The sequence below is a fragment of the Lontra canadensis genome, unplaced genomic scaffold (assembly GCF_010015895.1).
Source record: "Lontra canadensis isolate GAN:19392208 unplaced genomic scaffold, GSC_riverotter_1.0 scaffold11, whole genome shotgun sequence".
NCBI lineage: Eukaryota > Metazoa > Chordata > Mammalia > Carnivora > Mustelidae > Lontra > Lontra canadensis.
In genome coordinates this window covers 26540583-26564314 of record NW_022631005.1, presented here as the reverse complement: position 1 = coordinate 26564314, position 23732 = coordinate 26540583, and the positions used below count along the sequence as shown (strand labels likewise).

General features: G+C 35.8%; 1 protein-coding gene across 1 annotated transcript in view; it reads right to left on the bottom strand.

The window, feature by feature from the left end:
- Window positions 1–23732, bottom strand: part of LOC116866796 (nck-associated protein 5-like) — a 654677-nt gene that overhangs the window by 200936 nt on the left and 430009 nt on the right. Inside the window, exon 4 of the mRNA XM_032855929.1 lies at window positions 13879–13942. Coding sequence (XP_032711820.1) covers window positions 13879–13942 — 64 coding nt within the window. The remainder of the gene's footprint in view (window positions 1–13878; window positions 13943–23732) is intronic.

Sequence of the window (23732 nt, the reverse complement as noted above, 5' to 3'; positions counted from 1 at the left end):
ATACCACGACATATCAATGACAATGTCTAAAGTTAAAAAGACTTAAAATTTCAAATACCAGCCAGGATGTCAGCCGACCAAAATTCTCATATATTTCTGGTTGAAATGTGAAATGGAACAGCTCTTTTGGAAAACAAAATGACCATTTCTTATACACTACACATACATTTAACATAAGATCCAGCAGTTCCACTCGGTATTTGTCCAAGAGAAATAAAAATATTTATCCATAATAATGATTTACACATGAATGTTCATAGTAGCTTAATTCATATGGCCAACAATTAGAAACCACCCAAAAGTTTATCTACAGAATAGATAACATATGTGTATTTACACAAAGAAATAGTAATCAGCAATATAAGGGAATAAACTACTAATATACACAATGTAATCAATGAATGTCAAAAACATTATTCTCTGTGAAAACATTAGACACAAAAAATGTGTACTCTACATTTCATCCATAACAAGTGAAAATGTCAACAAAACTAATCTAACCAATTCAATGCAATCCTTACCAAAAATCTCAGTTGACTTTTTTTTTTTTTTACCCCACAGAAATTAACAAGGTGATCCTAAAATTCATATGGAGATGCAAAGGGCCTAGAAGAGTCAAAACAATCTTGAAAAAGAATGAGGCAAACCTTAAGAGAGTCTTAAGGAAACAAACTGAAGTTTGCTGGAGGGAAGATGGGTGGCATATGGGGTAACTGGTTGATGGGCATTAAGGCGGGCACTTGATGTAATGAGCACTTGGAGTTATATGGAACTGATGAATCACTAAATTCTACCCCCAAAACTAATACTACATCAATAGACCCAAAAGTAAGAGCTAAAACTATAAAACTCTTAGAGGAAACCTTTTGTGATCTTGGTTAATCCTCGCCTTCTTAGATATGATACAAAAAGTGACAAAGGAAAAGATGGATAAATTATAGTTCTTCAAAATTAAAAACTTTGGTGTTTTAAAGGAAATTATCAAAGTAAAAAGAAAACCTACAGAATGGGACAAAGTATTTACAAAATCACATATGTGATATGGACTGATATAACCACAAAAAGAAATGTACATGAATTTCATAGCTGCCTTATTTATAACAGACCAAACTGGAAAAATTCCAAATATCTATTGAAAGGAAACATGGATAATCCCATTGTGGAATATTCATATAGTGAAATACTAATTGGCTATTAAGAAACAAGTAAAACCTGTGGCACCTGGGTGGCTCAGTGGGTTAAAGAAACAAGTAAAACCTACTGAGACACATAATACATGAATGAATCTCAAATGCTGAAGGAAATAAAACACAACAGAATACATACTATATAAAACTTATATAAAATTGAAGAATAGGCAAAAATTAATGTGTGAATATATAAAGTATACCAGAGGGGGGTTGTATAACTGTAAAGGGTTAAGAGGGAACTTTTTGTGGCAATAAAAATATTCTATGTCTCAACCAGGGTGTAGGCACTATAATTGAATACATCTGTCTAAACTCATCAAATTGGACATATATACGTCTCATTGTATATAAATTTTGCTTCAATTTTTAAAAATATAAGGAGAAGAGAAGGTACTTGTTTCATGGTGTTCTATACCTCTCTGTTCCCCTTTCAAATGCAAAATACAGAATCAAAGAAGGCCATTTTAGCCTCACAAAAGACTATGAAATACTTCTTTATACTTAAGTAGTCTTCAGAAATTCCTGCCCTGTTTGATAAACAGAAAAAACCCTGAATAGTTTCCAAGTTTTCTGATAGATAGTCTATCTCCAATATGTGACTTGGAATAAAAAGAAAGTGGACATTTAATCAAATCTTACCACGGGCCAGGTCTGAGGTCACCAAGAAAGGGGAGTAAGAATATTGATTTTTTTCTATGAGAGAGAGAGAATGAGTGACAGGAAAGGGGCAGAGGCAGAGGGAGACAGTGAATCTTAAGCAAGCTCCACTCCCATCATGGAGCTGGACCCTGGAGCTCCATCTCAAGACCCTGAGATCATGATTTGAGCCCAAATCAAGAGTTGGTTGCTTAACCAACTGAGCCACCCTGGTGACACCATTCTAGATTTATTCCTATATACATTAAAACAACAACAACAAAAAATGACTTTAAGTACTATCTTTTAAAACCACACTTTAAGAGTTGATAATTGATGTATTCAATTCCTATTGACTTCTATATATTCATTTTATATCCAACAATCTTCTTAAAGTTTAAGAGGATGTTAGATTTTCTATTTAGACATTATTTGCAAATAATACACCTTTTGCTCTTTTTCCCCAATCCTTATATCATTTATTTATTTTTTTTAGAGATTTATTTGAGAGAGAGAGTGAGAGACAGAGCATGAGAGCAGAGGGGGAGGGGCAGAAGGAGAAGCGGTCTCGCTGCTAGGCAGGGAGTCCAGTGTGGGGTCAATCACAGGATGCTGGAATCATGACCTGAGCCAAAGGCAAATGCTTAACTGACTGAGCCACCTAGGTGCCCCTATCACTTATTTATCTTAAAGTACAATGAAAAGAAGCAGTAAGAGGAGGCATCCTGGTCTGGTTACAGATTTTAAAAGGAATACTTCTGACTTTTCAGCATTAAGTACAATGCTTACTGAAGATTTTCAGTGGGCATCTTTTATCTACATAAAGAAATGTCCTTTTATTCTTAGCTGACTAAATCTTTTTAAAAAATTATAAACTGGGGTTGAATTTTATCGAATGTTTTATTCTGTATCTTGTGAAAACGTATTTTCTCTATTTAATCTATTACCATTGTCAACTGCATTAATCCCTTTTCTGATGTTAAGCAATCATTGCATTCCTAGAATAAATACCACTTTAAAAAACAAGCGTCATAAAAGTGAGTTGGCACCTACCACTTGTATCTTGATTTTTAAATACCCTTATCATAAAAGGAAACAATGCTCCTTAGGGAAATGACTGATTCTAACACTGTGGCAGGAAATATACAAGATGAGACCAAAGCATCTTGCAATGGCAGAAATTAAGAAAGTGCTAAGGAAAAAGGAAGGAACAAAGGAAGGAACAAGGGCGGGGGGGATAGAAGGTGTCCTGTGTTCATAAATTTGAAGAATTCTTATTGTTAAAATGACAATATTTCCAAAACCCACTTGTAGTTTAATGCAATTCTTATAAAGATTCCAATGGCATCTTTTAAAATAGAAAAAAACGATCCTAAAATTTATATGGAACCAACACAAACAAACAAACCCAAATAACCAAAGCAAACCTGAAAATGAAGAACAAAGTGGGAGACATCAAGCTATATCATAAGGTCATAATGGTTAAAACAGTATGATACTGGCATACAGACAGACACATAGATTGATGAAACAGAATTGAACACTAATAAACCTAAGCCCATATAGTCAACTAATTTTATAAAGGAACCAAAATACTCAGGGGAAAAAAGACAGTTTCTTCAGTAACAGTGCTGGTAAATCAGATATTCACATGCAAAAGAATCAAACTAGACCCCTATCTTTCCTACTCACAAAAATTAACATGAAATGAATTAAAGGCTGAAATATAAGACCTGAAACCACAATACTACCCAAAGAACACATTAAAAAAAAAGCTCCTTGATATGACTCTTGACAATTGTCTTCATATGGAACCTAAAGCACAAACAACAAAATGAAAAATAAATGAGACTATGATAAACTCAAAATTTTCTACATTGCAAAAGGAACAACCAAAAAAAAATGAAAAAGACAACACATACAATGATTAAAAATATTTGCAAATCACATATTTGATAAGGGGTTAATATTCAAAATATATAGGCAACTCATAAAACTCAAGAGGAAAAAAATTAAAATTTAAAAAATGGGCAAAGGACCTGAACAGACTTTTTGCCAAAGTAGATATATAAGTAGTCCACAGGTACATGAAAACCTGTTCAACATAATGAATCATTAGGGAAATGCAAATGAAAACAGTAGAGATACCACCTCATGCCTGTTAGAATGGCTAGCATTGAAAAGACAAAGATAGCAATGCTGGTGAGGATGCAGAGGAAAGGAAACTCTCATGCACTGTTGGTGGGAATGTGCACTGGTGTGGCCACTATGAAAAACAGCATGGAGTTTCCTCAAAAAAATTAAAAACATAACTATCATATGATCTATCAGTTTCACGTCTTGGAATCTATATAAAAGAAATGAAATCACTATGTCAAAGACATATGTGTACTTCCATGTTCATAGCAGCACTATTTACAATAGCCAAGACACAGAAACAACCTAAGTGTTCACTGATGGATGAATGGATAAAGAAATTGCAGCATACATATGTATATATAATTTGTTGAATTCATTACATACATAATATATAATATGTAATATGTAATAATAATATATAATATATAATGTATTACATATTATATAGAATATTTAATAATAGTAATATAATTCATTATATGCATAATGAATTCAACAAAATGAAGAAATCTTGCCCCTTATAGCAATAGATGTACCTTGAGAGCATTATGCTAATTAAAGTTATGTCAAACAAAGACAGACAAATATTACATGATCTCACTTATATATGGAATCAAAATTTTAAAAAATAACTCAAAGAATAAAAGATGAGATTTGTGATTATGGCAGCAAGGGTAAAATGGGATGAACATGGTCAAAGGCACAAACTTCCAGTTATAAGAGAAATAAGTATTGGAGAAAAACGTATAACGTGATAACTGTAGTTACTATTGCTATATAATATAATATATACAAGTTGTTAAGAGTAGATCCTAAGAGTTTTCATCACAAAGAAAAAAATATTTCTGTATGTGGTGATGGATGTTAACTGAACCTACTGTGGTCATCATTTCATAGTACATGTAAGTCAAGTCATTATGCTGTATATCCCAAACTTATACAATGCTGTATGTCAACTGCATCTCACTAAAACTGGGGAAAAAAAGAGAAGAAATAATGAACCAACAAAAACAATGATAGCACTGTGTCAATGGGCACAAGAGCCAATGGAAGTAGTTCCTAATGCCCCAAGCTTAAACAATTTCAGCAGTAAAATAGTTTATATTGGTTAAGCCATTATATAAAGTAAACATCAATATAGTCATAATATAGGTACATGACTGAAAATAATGGGGAAGAAGAGACAAAAATGCCATGCAGAAGAATCCAAAATAATTTATGTAGATACTTCACCCTCAAGGAGGTGGAACCAACTCAACAATCCAAAAGTATGGGATATGCATTATGACTTCCTTCCAGAGAGTAGAGTATGGAAAGTGGTGGGTGCAGAGAAACTTCATGGTGGAAACCTGGCAAACCCTACCTCAACGATGTCAACCATATACCTCAACAGTCGTAAGTTATATTGATAATGTGTAGCCTGGATATGAAGGGGTGAAGATGACACTTTAATTTATGGTCTACCTTTCAAAAATAAGTCATTAAAAAAAAATCAGACAAATCTCAAAGAGACAAATCCCTAAAATTCCCTAACTAGTATTCAAAACTGCCAAGTTCATCAAAAGCAAGGAGTCTACAACAACCAAAAAGAACTTTAGGAGACATGCAGCTGAATGTATTGTATATGCTGGCTGTGATTCTGAAAGAGAAAAAGGACATAAGGTGTAACTAGAGAAATCTGAATAATTGTGGAGTTTAGTTAATAGTAATGTACCAATATCGGTTCATTAATTGTGACAAATGTACCACAGTAATGTAAGATGTTCAGAGTTGGAGAAACTGTATGGGACATATGGGAACTCTCCATATTATCTCCACAATTTTTTTTTTGAAACATTTAACTGTTCTAGAAAGAAAAGCTTATTTTTAAACAAAGACCTGGGGTAGTTCTCTCATTTTCTTTTTCAGCACCAATCTGTGTAAAACAGTATCTCCTTCACTAAAGTTTGGCTGAACTCTGTAAAATCATCAAAGCCTGATAGCCTTTTAGGGTGAAGATATTTTAAAACTTTAAATAAAATTTTTTTAAGATTTATAAAAATAAGAAGAAAGACAATAAATCCTCAACTTCTATAGTTACCAAATATGGCCAATTTTGTTTCCTCTAAATGACTAAATTCCCTCTTTCAGCATTATTTTTAAGTAAAGCTAGACATCACAGAAACCTAGAAAAACCTAGTCATTTTACTGGTAAATATTCCTGCATCTATCTCTAAATAGTAAGGACTCAAAACACACAACCATAATAATGAGAGTATATCTAAATATTAATAATGCAATATCAAATACCCGGTGTTTACATGGTCCAATGATCTTATCATTTTTATCTGTAAATAGAGAAATTAGTATTGCTGACAATTTTATGCTATTTCTTCATTTTGTACTTCACTTATTGCTATTTCATTATTTCTTTCTTCTTTATTTAGGTACATTTTATTTTTCCTTATTACTATTTGATTGGATGATTAATCAATTTTAAATCTATTCTTTGCCAATTCCATGCATTTCATCTAATACATTTAATACATTTCACTCTGAGTATTAATTTAATTACATCTCAAAAGTACTGCTTTCATTGTCACTAAGTTTAAATATTTCTAAGTTCGCTTTTAATTTAAAAATAAATTACTTAAGGGGCACCTGGGTGGCTCAGTGCGTTAAGCCTCTGCCTTCCGCTCAGGTCATGAACTCAGGGTCCTGGGCTCGAGCCCCTTGTAGATCAGGCTCTCTGCTCAGCGGGGAGTCTGCTTCCCCCTCTCTCTCCGCGTGCGTCTCTGTCTACTGTGATCTCTCTCTCACTGTCAGATAAATAAAATCTTTAAAAAATGAATTACTTAAAATATTATATTTTAATTTTCAGAGTTGTCCAAAAGACTTTTTGTTATTGATTTCTGATACAACTGGCTGAAAAGGGATTGTGAAAAGTAGGACACTGATAGATTTGTATAACAAGTATTTGATTTCTTTTTACATTTCATGCAAGTAAGGACCTCATTATATTCTCTGCTGGATATGTTGAAAAAATAAATGAACAAAATAATATGCAGGGCCTATTTCCAAAATTTAGTTTATATACAGAAATATGTCCTGAAGTTTAACACCTACCATTTTAAAATCTTAGTAAATTAAAAGCCAAGTAGGTATGACTTTCTAAGATGGCTTTTATAAGGGGAAAAAAAAAAGTTCTGGCTCTTTTTCCAGATATATAATGTGGATATATTTCAGCCAATGATAAGTACTGTGAATGATGTGTCATCCCAGATGTTTCTCTTCTTTGGATGATACTTAAAACTCAACTGAAATGATTGCTTCTAACGTCAACATGTTAACGCAAGAGACAAATCCAAGTTTTCCATACTGCTAAAAACACAGTTTTTCAAAAAGCACTTATACTTCAACATACTAATGGTGACCAGAAAGAGAAATTTTAAAAAAAATTATAATTGAACGGAAAAATAGTATTTGAAAATTATTTACCTGATGAAGGGTTAATATCCAAAACATATGAAGAACTCAAACAGTTCAATAAAAAAAAAAACAATTCAATTAAAAAATGGGCAGAGGAGCTGAATAAAGATTTTTTTACAGAGAAGACATATAGGGGATACGCAATAGGCTCAGAAATGGTGTTCAACTTCACTTTCATCCAGGAAGTACAAACCCAAACCATAATGAGATACCACCTCACAATAACACAACAGTATTAGAACAACTATTATACACAAGACACAAAAATCATCCATGATGTGGAGAAAAGGAAGCTCTTGTGTGTTGTTGGTGGGAACGTAAATTGGTGTAGCCACTATATAGAGGTTTTTCAAAAAATTAAGAATAGAAGTACCATATGATCCAGCAATTTCACTTCTGGGTACTTATTCAGAGGAAAAAAATATTATCTTGAAGAGATATTTGTACCCCTGTGTTCACTGCAGCATTATTTAGAACAGCCAAGTTATGCAAACAACCTCAGTGTCCAAAAACAAAGGAAAGGATAAAAGAAAATGGAGCATATATATTCATATAGTGGAATATTATTCAACCATGAAAAGAAGGAAATCTTGCCATTTGCAACAATATGGATGGATCTTGAAAGCAATACACTAAGTGAAGTAAGTCAGAAAGACAAATACCATATGACCTTATTTGTGAAATCTTTAAAAAAAATGAAATCATAGATACAGAAAACAGACTAGCAGGTGCCAGAGGTGGGGATGAGCGAAATGGATGAAGGTGGTCAAAGGTACAAATTTCCAGTTATAAAATAAAAAAATCCTTAGAATATAATATATAGCATGATTACAATAGTTAAGAATATTTTATATTTTCAAGTTGTTAAGAGAATCTTAACAATTCTCATCAAAAGAAAAAAATTTAGAACTATGAATAGTGATGGATGTTAACTAGACTTACTGTGGTAACATTTCACTATATATACACCCATATCATGTGTTGTGCATCATAAACTAATAAAATATTTTATGTTAACTGTATCTTTTTAAAAAGGAAAAAGAAGCACTTAATTCACTTCAGTCCCAACCTAACTCCCTTCCTTTGACTCCAGATGGAAAATCAGATGTATGACCTACTGGACTATTGTGAACAACAAACTTTTATCAAAACCATATCCTGACCCCAAGAAAACTAATAGTAAGAATTGGCATTCCTAGAGACAATGGCTCTATGCTCCCTTAGTCCTAGGCTTCCAAACTCTGAATTCCCCTTCTTGGAAGTCTTCTATCAGAGTCCAAACTCTACAGCTTTCTATACAGCTCTTCAGCAATGTCAAGAAGGGCATACTAAGCAAAACCATGATAGTTCACCAAGGCTATGTTAACCTGGACTGCGTGCACTATTCCTGTTTTCATATGTGTCTCTTAAGTTAAGAGGAATGACCTCTTCTTGTTTAATTAATAGGTATTGAACACTGCACTACAGACGTGAAGGTTCTATACGTGTTATTCCCCAAGTTTGTATCTCCAACTCCCCAAATCCAGTGTCAGCACCATAGCTGGCTATCCACACTGTGGCTCTGAATAAGCAAGATATAGTGAGGGCTTCTGGGGCCATAAGATTGCCTTGTCCTCCAGGAAGGATGTCACAGTGGGTCCAAGGATTCTGATCTTCCTACTTTCTCAAACTCTTCTGTTTTTTCTTCAAATTCCTATTCTACCAATATCTCAATCCCATTATTCCTTGGAAGATCATTGTGAGGAAAAAAAGGGAGGGGATGATAATGAATTTAGGTAACCATCAATATGGTAACATCAAGGCAATGTCTGAATATCTCGAGGCAGAAAAAAAGGGAATCTTACAACAGGGCGAATGGGCTTCCTCTGTTTCCTTTCCTAGTACCTTGAGATGAGAAATCAAGAATTAATAGTTTTATTTTTCCCAAGTAGAAATTACCCAGTGAGACGAAAAGGAACCATATCTAAGATTTTGCATAATTGGGCAAAGCATTTTAAAAATTATGTCTGGGGGCACCTGGGTGGCTCAGTGGGTTAAGCCTCTGCCTTCGGCTCAGGTATTGATCTCAGGGTCCTGGGATCGAGTCCCACATCGGGCTCTCTACTCCGCAGGGAGCCTGCTTCCTCCTCTCTCTCTCTCTGCTTCTCTGCCCACTTGTGATCTCTGTCAAATAAAAATGAAATCTTTAAAAGAAAAAAAATTATGTCTGGAAGAGTATTAGTGTTCTGTAGACATTAATACCTCTTTGATTAAAAAAAAAGTTAAACAGTGGCACAAGTGATATTCTTCTAAAAATTTAATATCAGCTTAAGAAAACAGCAAATATACTTAAGCCAGTTTCCTTGTCATTTTGAAATGGTCTCACTACAATATTTTGTTGTGTGGTAGATACATATAAAATGCTCTTCACTATTTTTTAAAATCTAAACACATATTTTAACTCATAAATTCTTATTGTTATTCATAAATAAAATTGTCTTTGCAAGTTTGGAGGAAAAAGTATAATAACAAGGAATCTAGCCTACAAAATGTTAAGTAAACTATCAATTTCTAGTAACTAAACCAATTTAGAATCTTTTAAGAATCAACAACGGTTAATGGAAAAGTATAAGCAGTCCAGTAACTCATGAAGATTAATATGGGTATTTGGAATACAGTAAAGGTAACAGTAAAGTTTAGACTATTTAATAAATGATTTGGGGAAAATATTCCTTTTGATCCTTACCTCACACTAACTTAATTCCATCTAGATGATGCCAAGATTGACAGAAAGAAAAAAACTATATATTTTCTAAAAGATAATGATAATGAATATCTTTTATTCCTGGGGTAGAATGAGCCTTTTTTTATATAGCCAAATTTAAGATGACATTAAAGTCTTAAGGACAGAATAGATTTCATACGTAAACTGAACGAGTGTTGGGGAGTACAAGAGAAAACATAATCTCCAAGAATGAAGACAAAATGAATTCACAGTCGTTTTTGAAAAATAATAAAAAGTTAAGTATAAAAACAATAGTTATTTCATGAAAGAGTCCAAAACAAAGGAAAACAAATATGAAATATCTAATTACTGAAAGAAAGGTTTTCCAAATAAATACTTAGGTCAACAGAACAAAAGAACGGGCAGAACTGATAAAAACTAGTAATGTGCCCAAGCCCACATAGCTACTACTGGCAGAGACGGACTTTGAATCCAGACCTGCCTCACTCCCAAGCTCATGGTCTTTTTATCCCAACATTTGTATGAATTAGCCATTAAACAGCAATCTCTCTATATGAACTGTGGTACTCTGGATTGAATCCTAGATCATAAAATGGAAATTACTGGGAAAACTGGTGAAATTCTAATAAAATCTGAAGTTTGGTTAATAGCAACATGCCAAGGGTAATCTCTTAGTTGTTAAAACTATGCCATCCCTATGGAAGACATTAACATTAGAAAACAGATCAAGGGGATACATATGTGAAACTTCCTTTAAGGCTAAAATTATTCCAAAATAAAGTGTTAAAAAATAAAATAAACCCCTCAAAAATGGTGCCTTGAATACTATCTTAAAACTTGTAAGTGAAGAGACTGCACAAAGTCAAATTTTTTAAATTTGCATTTTACATTAAAGACCCTGATTATAAAATGTTCACTGATATTCTAAAAATCAATATCTTCCTCAACTATATCATTTTTTTCAAAAATACTTAACTTTCCATAACATTTTCCCTTTCCTGTGGATAAAAATAAACATTACTGTAAATAGTAGTCTTTAACAATGTGATGTGCTTGTGATGAACTCTTTTTCTCTTCTGATATAGAAATGACAAAAGTTTTGGGCTTGTAACAGCAAGAATCAAATTTAGAGGATGAGCAGAACTGCCTGACTTTAGGAACTGTCAGATACTGAAAGAATCAGGACTTCAGAAATAAATGAATCCAAGGAGCAGAAAAGCTGAAGCATGTAATTAAGTAGAAAACTCAGAGGTAAGTAAAGAGGAGAAAAACACTGAGAAAGAGGGAGAACAAACAAAGTAAAGGGCATTAATGAAAATCAGAGCTTATGGTGTCTCTAAGGAATTGAGATGTGATAAATTATGGAAGGGAGTAAACAGTTCTATGAATAGTAGTAAATCACATCATGTCACTGCTTTCAATGGCTCCTATCACTCCCAGCGTGAGCCGGAGATCCCTGGCTTACCCCTCTGTCCTCCATCGTTTCACTGATTGTATCTTTTACTATTCACCCTCTCCCCACCAACTACCCTCCAGCCAGCCTGTCTCCAGGCTTTTCCTCGGGCACCCCAATCCTCTGTATGCTGACCTCTCAGACTAGAATGATCCTCTCCCAGATATCACCACCGTTCACTCTTTTGCCTCCTTCAAGTTTTGCTCAAATACTAACTTTCTAGTGATTTACTTCTTTGAAACACTATTTAAAATAGTGATGCCCTAGAACTCCCAATCTCTCCTACCCTGATCTTGTTTTTTCATAGCTGTTTCCACCATCTATCACTCTAAATACTTCCAATGTCTGTCTCGTCTCCACAACCGCTAGAATGTAAGTTCTAGGGTTTTTGCCTGGTCCCCCCCCACCACCACCCCGTCTGATGTTTCCCCAGGGCCTAGGACAGTGTGAGGCACAGAGTAGGTGCCCAATGAATGCTTGTTAAATCAATCAACATGTTAAGTGTGATTTTTCATTACCATAACTAAAGTAAGAATGAAAAAATACTGGTAACATTTCCGAAGTTGTTTTTTGAGCAATGAGAGTAATCTTTTTGTGTCCTTGTGTTTTTCTGATGCTGAACAATTATTACAATGTTTCTAAAGGGGTTTTTTTATCTTGTTAAAGACTATAGAGTTATTAGCCTGAGATTACTTCAGCTGAGATCCATTCACAGGCAGTCAGAAAGAGACATTCTTTAGAGGCCTGTTCTTATGAGCTTAAATAGCATTTAGCTATTATGAGGAAAAGCTCCCTATCATAAAAACTTTACATAACAAATGTTCAGTGGCGTGATCCACTAAGTTAATGGAATCATAAAATTCCAACCTCCTCATTTTGAAGATGAAAAAATTGTATCGAAAAAAATATATATATATACATATATATATATGAAGTGAGGCCTAGAAAAGTTGTCACTTCTTAACATTCACCATGTACAACAGCAGCTAGCCTGAAACAAAAGACTAAAACATCGCAGAATGGCCTAGTCCATACACATATCCCAATGCCATCAAAATCCAGATTGGGCATTTTTAGTTCACTATGTGACTAAATGTTCATTTTCTCCAACCTATTTCTCCAACCTGTTTCGTTGCTCAAAGATGCTTGCGAGCAGTTGTTTCCTATTGTTTGAACATTTAAGATTCTCACTGCATTAAGATCACTAGAATTGCAAACAGTATGATCACCTAAATACTTTAGCATGCTCAAAGGCCACTGCACCATTCCAGAGCCCACTAAACATTCAGGCTCTTGCTCCATTATCCTCCCTGAGAGAAGTGCGAGGCCAGCATGTTTTACCAATTTCTTATTCTTTTCGGGGGATGGCTCGTCAATTAGCTCTCATGAAATCAAACAAGCAGTCTGCAGGGTCTGAAAATGTGTCACTTCTCTTTTTTAAAAAAGATAATTCTTGTGCTGAAAATTTCACCTGTGCCTCTGTTTCGTCTTAAGTGAAAAAAAAAAAAAAAAATCTGCTGTCCTTTTTTTTTTTTTTTTTTTTTTTTTTTTTTGCTCAGAGGTAGCAGCAGCAGTTAAATCCACACATGTCCAAACCCTGGGACCCCAGACAGTCATCTCTGATGTTAGAGCGGCACGCAGGCAGAGACTTTTGCAAAGAGAGTCGATAAAATGAAGTTGCAATGGACCAAAACAACCATATTGATTTTTAGTATAATTCAAAACACAAGGAAACATCCGTTTTCTGAACAGCACACGCTGAGAAGGACAGGGAGAAACACACTGCAATAGTGCAGAGAAAGAAAAGGATAGAAGACAATTACATTAGCAAACATCTTCATTTTCTCTTAGGTTGTTTGTTTCTAAGTTCAAAGAACTGAGAGGCTAGAGCTATGTTGAACCGTTCTTAGCTGAGAACCCAACATTGCTCATTTACTGACACTCTGCTCACAGCTGGAAGCCCAGGTCTTTAGGAAGTAAAGCCATATAACCAGTCTGAATGTTTGAACATCCTCTTCAAAGCCCAGATAGTTCTTTTTCTCAATTAATCCCACCCTTCCTCTCCGCTCTCCCTCCCTCTCTCCCTGTCTGCAAATGGCAGAACTGTCCAAACTGCATTAGGAAAAAACACATTATTTACCAATACATCCTTAAGTTTGCTGCAAGTAATTATTTTCCTTAGATGTCCTTAAGGAGACAAAATGCCTTTCAAGCCAGAGACCTTTGGAAGGGAGGTACAAGATCAGGAGAGACCAGCCAGCACTTACCATGGCCCCCTCACTTCCTCTTTGGGCAACTTCTCGCTGCAGCCGGGCCACAGCCAATTTCTCCCTGGGGAAACAAAAGCACGTGGTTAGCTGCCTATTCTTCTCAGGGTAGAGGTACACTGGCATGGCTTTGAAACATTCTTTTGAGGTCTCCAGAGGAACTCCTTCCCTGGTTTAGCTCACTTCCTCCACTAAACTTTCTATAAATATTTAAAGTCATTCGTGCATTGTTTTCATTGAGTGTCATGAAAGAGATTTTTTTTTTTTTTGCCTTGGATTTTATAAAAGCCAAATAAACCCTAAATGCTAAGTAAAAGCTTCCCTTTAAGTTCATGAACATATATAATTTAGAAACAAATTTTCCTGTGGCGAAAATATTTCAGTGGTCCTTTCTGTATCAACTTTGCTTACATAGAGTTATTTTAATTTCTTTTGTTGTTCTTTACTGATGGTGAATTTTAAAAGGCAAACAGGCTTGAATCTTGAATTGAAATTCTTGAGATTATAATAAAAAATCACTTACAGACTTGCCACATCAAAGTACCATGCTCTTATATATGTCTGACAACAACACTATAATAGGCTTTATTATCCCCATTTACAAATTTGGAAACTGAGGCTCAGATAGGCTTAGCTCCCAGCTGGTATGCATCAATTGTATTAGGATCAAACTTTAGGTTTTCTTTATCTCACAAATCCTAAATAAAAAATTTGCTTATTGTTTTTCAGGGCTTAGAAAATATATAAAATTTAAAAGCATTTATTTTAGCATTCTTTATTTTACAATGGGGTCCATTTTGTATCCTTATAATTGTAATTCTGATTTCAATTAGAATAAAATTTAATATTCACCAGAATCTTAAGAATGTTTTGTAAAGTGATAGATACTACACTTTGGATAACTAATGATTCTTAAGAAAAAAGGTTACAGATGAAGTAGTGGTAAGTGAACCCTTCCAGTAACCTTCCAATCTTAGTATTAGTACAGATTTCCCCCCAAATCCTTCTGTGGTTATCAAGTTGTGAAACCATTTGTGTGATATTTCATCCCTCAGCCTTCCCTCTAGATGGGACTGGCTATTTGGCTATTAGTGAATAGCAAGGGAGCAACCAAATTCCCAGCTGAGTAAGAGGATTTCTCCAGGCCTAACTGCTTGGGTCTTTGAAATGCCTACGACTGCCAAGAAGACATGTGCTTTAGTTTGGTTACAGTTAAGTCAATTTTTTAGTAGGAATAGTTCTCTTTGAATTCATGCCTACAGAGACACATTAGAAGGAAGAAAACTAGAACCAGGAGATCCTTGAGGAGAACAAATTTTGGGAGCTCGGGGAAGGACCCATGCATAGAGTCTGTGGGGGAGGGAAAAAAAGTCAAGAGGAAGAAGCCAGGAAGAGATGAAGTCATGCTCCTCTTTGTCAGGTGAGCAACGAAGAAATCTGTTCTCTGACCCAAATCTTAATGAGCAGATGAAAGGAGCAAAGAATTGAAAGAGAAGAATAAGACTGACTTTTGGTTTAATATGAAAAATAAACACATGGTAGATACAGGGACAAAGAAACCAAAGAACATACCCTATACTTTATGAGCAGTTCAACTCAGTATATACACAACAGAAGTGCATAGGTATATTCCATAAATGACATGAACTAGAATGCTCGTAGATGCAGTCTTTGTTATCACCTTAAACTAAAAATGTGCACCCTATGAACAACAGAATGGGTAAACTTCTACATAATCATACATTGGGATCCCAGAAAGTACTGAGAAGGAGTCATGTATACCTGATCACAACAACACAGAGAGTACCACAGCAAATGAAAGATGGAAAGAGCAAACAGAAAAGAGTGTATAGTTTATGATTCCATTTATATAAAGTCCAGAGACCAGCAAAACTCCTATGTAGTTCAATAAGACAAAGACAAAGAAAAGATGTGAATGTCAAAAAAGAGAAAGTAAAACTGTCTCTATTCACAGATAACAACTTTTCAAATAGAGAATACTAAGGAACTTACGAAAACAGCTATCCGACTAATAAATAAGTGGGTTTAGCAAAGTCACAGATATAAGCCAATACACAAAAAGCAATTGTGTTTTTACATACTAGCATCAAACGACTGGAAATTTTTTTTTTTAATTCATTTCCAATAGTGTCAGAACATAAAACACTTAGGAAATAAATTTACAAAAGGTTTGTCAGGCTACTACAGTGAAAACTATGAAATGACTGCTCAGAACAGTTAAAGGAGACTACACGCACTCTCTCTCTCTCTCTGTTCCTGTGTCTCTGTCTCTTTCTGTAGATCCAGATCTCTTGAAAGGTCTCAGGAACACTCAGCATCTTAGGACCACACTTCAAGAAATTAACCTAGAAGATACCGAAGTAGAAATGGAAGAATAGTCTAGAAAATTTCCTGGACTCATTATTCTTGATTGCTGAATCTTCAGCACAAGATTGAATATGTATGCTAACAGCATGTTAATATTTTACAAGAGCAGTTTAGCGTAAAGAAGACATTCCTAGAAACAGAGCAAAGTCTATCTTAGCACAATCATCCTACTAAATGATGAAAAGAGTCCTTGCACAGCTTAAAGGTTAGAAACATCACTATTTTATCCTTAAAAGAGTTTGCCTTTATAACACTATTAGGAATTTTCACACAGTATAGGTTCATGTGAAATCTTATAAAACCCAATTTGAAAGAAAAATTTAACAGATTTGGCCATTACCTAGTTTTTAAGAAGGAAAATGTTCATAAGTCATGAATTTTATATTCTGCCCACACATTCCATTTTTAGGCATTTAATAAACAGTGAGTGAACCCATGTGAAAGGCTCATCTTCGAAGTGGCAGCATGTTAGCCATCTGAGTTGGTAAAACAGAGCAAAATAAATATGCAGAACCTGGAAATACCAGCTTAGGTTTGACCTACCACCACGTGACCAGAAATGTACCCAACTTTAAAGAGCCACGTGGAAATGTGTAACACATGCATGAGAAATCTCGGTGTAGTCTGAGTCACAGAAATGACAATCCCCAGAATGAGCCCTGTAACCTAGAGCTCCTTATTTATATAAGTTGTAAACTTGCTTAAGTCTAGTTACTTGAGAGCTATGCTGATTCAAAGTAGTGAGCTAGTGAATGAGCAGAATTCGTGAGAATAGCAAGTACAACTGTCTCTTTAAAACCATGCTCTGGGTGCACCTGGGTGGCTCAATGGGTTAAGCCTCTGCCTTTGGCTAAGGTCACAGTCTCAGGGTCCTGGGATCAAGCCCCACATCGGGCTCTCTGCTCAGCAGAGAGCCTGCTTCCTCCTTTTTTTCTGCCTGCCTCTCTGCCTACTTGTGATCTCTCTCTCTCTCTCTCTCTGTTAAATAAATAAATAAAATCTTCAAAAAAAAATGCTCTGTAATTGGTTTAAATCATTTATTCGGGAAATGCAATATACATAATGTCATAAAGCAGGCATCTCTAAGACTTGTAAGTAACAGCTGGGGGTTTTCTATGGTATAGGAAGGACAAGACCAGTACCATCTGAGTCCCAGTAAGCAAAACATCCCAATTTTGACCTATTTTATGCCATAAGTTTCTGAATCCTATTTCCTTTGAAAAGCATTTCAAGGCAAAAAAAAAAAAAAAAAAAAAGCAAAAAATAATACTTTCTTGAGGTTTGGTACTTTCTATCTCTCAAATCTGTCGTAACGTTGGTGTGTCATGTATTTGCAAGATTTTTGTTTTTAGTAGGAATTATATTTTATTTTTGTATGAAAGGGTTGTCATTCTTGATAAAAATTTAAGGAAGTGACAGAGTTATCAGATGGGTGAAAGTATCTATGGTGAAAATCTCAGCATTTCTAGATGTTCTCATTTCTCAGCTCAAATTATCAACTTAGTCAAAGTATTAAAAATAAGTGGGTCTGCCTTTTCTATAGTCATCTCATTTGCCCTTGGGTTCAGCAGTCCCTTGGCAAACCATATCTTCAAACTCCCAAGGTCCCAATGTATGTGGGGAAACCAAATGGGACCAGCATCTTTTTCATGCAAATTCAGGGTTCTTAAAAACAGCTTTGTTCAAAAATAAAGAAAGAATCCTTGACTTGCATGCTACCCAAGGCAAATTAAACACAGTCACATACATATACACTCTTGCTCCTATTTGAGGACTTTAGCTCATCTGTTGGAAACAGACAACTGTGCTTTTGCAATGCATTACTGTTTTGTTTTGTGTTTGTAGCAAAGCCAGTAGCTTATTATGAAGGGGGTATTGACTTTATGATTGCAAAACAAATGCCCAGGGATATTTTATTGAGAGCTGTGGATCCTTATTTACAGAACAGGCATAAAAGAAGGATATAAAGAATATACACACAATGAAACAAAAAAGATCCACAAACACTTCCTTTTCAGTTAAATGCAAAGAGAATTCTTCCCTCCAACAGGGATGAAACAGAACTACTTTCCTTACTCAATGTTTTACCCAAAAGGTGAATTAGTCCCAGGTTTCTGAAGTCTGTCAGTATTGTCCCGGATAATTTCAACTCAAGATAAGAAACAGCACTACCAAAAAGTATTTATATGAACCTTGGATCTTCCCCATACCACGGACATAAATGCAGCTTCCACCCATGGGAAGACTGTCCTCCATGAAGACAACAGGATGTTGGCATCTGTCAAGTCCAGAGAAGACCTGCGAGGTCTGCATGCTCAGAGAAACAATCAGCAGCTTGCAGGGAGGACTGTATTCAGCTGTGATGTGTGGGGACCACAAGCTTAAGGGCAGCACAGACCCATCTGTTACATGAGTGTCGAAAGCAGGTCTGTCTAGAGACACATCAATGTTCTATTGCAACTCTAAGGTGGCCCAGGCACACCCCCTGAATGAGTGAGAATGAAACCAGTGAGCAGCCCTGCTCTCCACCAGGCAGATGGGATGCCCCTGAGGATGCCCTGGAGGAAGAGCAGCACCAGCTTGCAGCCTAAGTGTGAAGAATTATGTCTACTCATTGGGAGTCTCGTTGCCCCCAACTACTCAATACAAACAACGCATTAGGCACACCAGTGAAACTGTCCTTAGAGTAGGTACTCTGTTTTGATGAAACTGCCAGATAATCTGTGTCATCTCTACTTGACTTTGTAGTAAAACAAAGAATAATAGGAAATAAAATAAATTATAATCAACTAGAACAAAAATATTAGAACTAGAACAAAAAATTAAGGCTAGGCATGCTCACATGTGTATTTAAAAAGAAAAAAAGAACTTTTTGGCATTTTGTAAACCCAAAGATACTGTGGTATTAAAGAATCCTGTAGCATCCCCCAAATAACCCTAACTTTGTGTTAGTTTCGGTTCTTAGGTTAAACTCTTATATTCCAAAGTATTTCAAATTACTTCAATACATAAACAGTTATGTATGATTGATATATGCATCAATCTCTTTTAATTTATTCAGAATGTTCTGCTAAATGGCCATCTAATCCAATCATGACGAAAATTCTGATTCATTCAACAAACAATGTGAATTCATTCTCTGTCTGGCACTCTTTTGGGTGCCGGGAAATACAGATAAATAGATGGTCCCACTTACAGAGAGCTCAAGGTCAGAAAGACAGCACACCGAAGCAAACCTGTGCCCCAAGAGTACTGCATTCAAAGCTGGATTTTAACCATTAAAGCTAGGTGATAATTTTATCAGAAGATTGAAATTGAACCTCCTTTAAATGGGAAGATAGAGTCTACTATTTTTTAAAATAAACTCATTTTTCTAAAGATCATACATCTCAGCAACAAGTCATACAGGGAAAACAGGTTTTTCCTCATAAATATTTTAACAATGAAGAAGCTCTGTAACATGTTTTCACTGTGATTCCCTAAATTTCTCAATCTTTTTAATGGAATGGTATTAGACTTTACTGCCCCTTTGGGTCATGGTTTCATCCAGGTCACTTCTTTTGGAGACATGTGACTGACTTATCTTGCCTCTTCCTTTTCAATACATTGTATCACCACATCCTCAACTTCAAAAGAGAAGAGTTAATCGCTAACATTTAGTGAATGATTACTATATCAAGCACTACCCTCAACACTTCACATGAAACATTTCTACCTCAAATAATGCCATGACATGAGTATCATCATCCTGTCTGTGGTATATAGCAGTGATTCTCAGAATTTTTGGATTTGAAACCTCTTTACATTTACATTTACAAGGCTACAATGTCACAGGGTGAGTAGCTTCTGGCAAACCAGTATATGCCCATGACTAAGGACAGTGAGAAAGGTGAAGTAATTAATTTAGTCTTCTTATAAAATTAGGTTTGACTTATAGATGCCTGTAAAGGTCATAGACCCCTTGGAGTCCTGTGGCCCACAGCTAGAGCACTGTTGATGTACCTTCCATGGGGAAACTAAGGCTCAAGCAGACTGAAAAACATGCCCATCATGCTACTGCTCTTAAGTTTAAATACTGCCATGCATGTTTTCCAAAAATGCAAAACAGCACTGAATACATATTCAGTTAAAAATCTCACTTGTTAGACTTGTACATCTGTATCCACTACCCCCTGTTACTACAAACTCTACTGCTAGGGAAGTAGTCACAAATAATGCATGAAATTATTGAGGTCTCCGAGGATGACACACATTCCTAACCACTTTAATGCCAATCAATATGAAAACTGCTGATAGAACTTTTCTGGAATACGCAGAATTCCACCTCTATTTCTTGCAGAGTAGAATAAAAATAGTAATCAAACTCCCAACATAAACCAATGCTCAGGCATAAATTTTATTTCAATTAACAGTACACCCCTAGCCCCCAGCATTTTTCCCTACAAAGATGTCACCAAATGCCTAAAAGAAATTAGACAGATGATTACCGTCACTTATACCTTGGGGCAGAGAGTCACACTGAAAATTCTGAGCAAAGGTTTCAATGAATCATTGGCCTACCCCATTTCTGAGTTGGCCCTAAGAATATGAGCATGGTGGTGACCTAGTATGTCTGTAAGGCGAGCAGATCAGCTACCCCAGGAGGCCTAGGACCATTCTCTGCAGACACAGGCATCCTGGGGAGTCACCCACCACAGAAGAATGACAATGCCGAGTGCCAGGTGCCCTTGTGGAGCGGGCAGATGGGGAGACCAGTGGCAGCAGTCTCTGCATAACAGCTAAATTAATTAGCCTTTCCAAAGCAGATCATCTAATTACTCATCCACTCAGATATTCAGCATGAGAAAAGAATTTGAGAAACTTCTAAGCATAGAACCCAGATGAAACAAACTTCATCATGCGCTTCTTCCAATAAGTAGTGTCCATGTTGCCCCAAAACTTTAAAACGCATTTACCCTCTTATTACATACTTTAAGGGATTTTATTCACATTCACAGTGCATACACGTCAGTTAAGTCGAGAGTACATTTTAAATTGGTGACCTTCATGTGATTTTGTGCAGCAATAAGTAAGAGGGAGCAGTACTCAGCATGGCCAACACACACACTCCCAGACTCTGAGAGTGAGCGGGAGTTTAATAATGAGCCTTGCTGATTAAGGAATTCCCTCTCCCTTCCCCCCAAAATAATAAATACAGAGACTTTTCAAAGAATTAAGTGTTTTGAAATACAGAGATCATTAGTAAAAACAAATTAATTTTAGCTACCTGCTTTTCTAAAGGTCTTTCATCCTCGTGGTTCTCCCTATCGAGCTTTCGGGAGCTTCTGCAATTTTTTTTTTTTTTTTTTTTTTTTTTTTAACTTCTAGTACCCTCAATGCCATGCCACGGAGGTGTTCTCAAAATTGTTTTACCCTGAATGCTCTTCTACTTGCAAAAATGATGTCTTAATGTGCACTTGCATTTTCATTTCCTGATTCAGAGATTCATCCATAAGGTCCCTGTTGTTGCCTAAAACAGTTGCCTGATTCAAAGTTTTTCTCCTCTAACTGGCTCTAAGACTCAGAGGACTGGCACTTTACAATCTTCCTGTGTCCAAGGCACACATACCCTCCAGGAATGAAAAATCATGCTTCAGAGCAAAGATGGCCTCACTGACTGGAGGCAAGATCACAAGCGGCCTCCACCCACAGTAAGTATCAGAAGTTAGGCCCATGGCCAGACCTCAATAAAAAATAGAAAAAAAAAACCACACAAGCTACCTACAAATCTTATTACTACGGTTACCTATGAAGCATTCTGCCTGTTTTAGATGTACCAGCTAATATTATTAGTACATAAATATATCAATGAAGGAATGAACTTGTATTGCTGGGTTTTCTCCTTTGATTTTTACTTGGAACTGTCAGCTCTCACTAGAATAATACATGCTTTCATCACAACATTGTTAATACACGCAGGCTCTACTGACTTATTTCACGCAATATTGAGTTAAAGCAACCTCATTATCTTCTTCTCTTCTCTATCCCAAAGCTCTCCTACCTGATTCTGAAATACATATTAGAGCAAAAAAAAGTCCCTCCAAGTTTAAATACGAATTTCTAGTCTTAACTTCAGCAATAACTTATTTTTTGAGCATAAAGTCAGTTTAGAGACTTCAGAACAGATTTCCTTGAGATAGAATTTTTATGAATCACTGAAGAGCCACTCGTTTTCTTAAACTAAAGTTTCACTTCTGAAGAAACCTAGATTTCGGAATGAGGATTCCTTATATTTTCATGTCTTTTTAAGGAACTTGGAATTCCCCATGTTTTCATGCCCTACCCCCATATTTCCACCCTTAGTATTAAAATTCCACTATTCTAGATCAGTATTATGCCTGGCATATGAGAAAAACTTTGTAAAACAAGAGAATTACATTAATAATGCTTAATTTTCTTCCATGAATTTTGGTAACATTCCAAAGTGATGGGATATATGTAGTTTAATACAGAAAGGGAATTCTTAGGGAAAAGAAAATTTTCTTTTTCTGTGCTAACCATCTCCTAGGGAGTCTTCCATACCTGTTGGTGTGTGCAAAAATAGCCCTTATGTGACAATTAATTTCATTTCCACGGCTTTCAATTATCAATGGCCCTGAAATTACATTCTGTCTCCATTTCCATGAGAGTCCCAAGATAGGATCTGTGACTAGACTGAAGCCATCTGTCTAGACTCAGAAGAAGGCAGCTTGTAGATTCCTGGGAGAAATGGTTGCAAGAGATAATGCAGAAAATCCTGGTGGACTATGATACAGCCAAGTGTGTACCTAAATCCTTCTTTCTTCATTTATGGAATGAGTTACACATGCAAAATGAGTTCTGCTGAACAAAAGGGTGGCTTTTACAATAGACGGGCAATGCCATCAATTCATTCCACAAATAGTACACTGTCTGTTATGTTGGAGGTACTTTGTTAGGCTCTATGGAAGAAACAATGATGAGGAGGCTTGACTGCTATAGTCCAAGAACATTCTGTGTCTTTATCCAGTGCTACAGATTGAACTGTGTCTCCCAAAACCTTTAGGTAGTAGTTCTAATTCCTAGTAACTTAGAATGTAACCTTACTTGGAGGTGGTCAAGTTAACATAAGGTTAGTAGTGTGGGCCCTACTCCAGTATGGCTGGAGTCCTTAAAGGGACAGATCTGACACAGAGGAGAAGCACCACGTGTGATGGACGCAGAGAATGGGATGATATGTCTACAAGCCGAAGGATACCAAAGATTGCCAGCAAGTCACCAGAAGGGAGCAAAAAGGCCTGGGACAGATTCTCCCTTGCAGCCCTCAGACAGAATCCATCCTGTCAACACTGTGATTTTAACTTCCAGCCTCCAGAACCGAGAGATGGTAAATCTCTGTTGTTTAAGCCCCCTAGTGTGTGATATTTTGCTAAGGCAGCTGCAGCAAAAAATAAAATAAAGTAAATCAA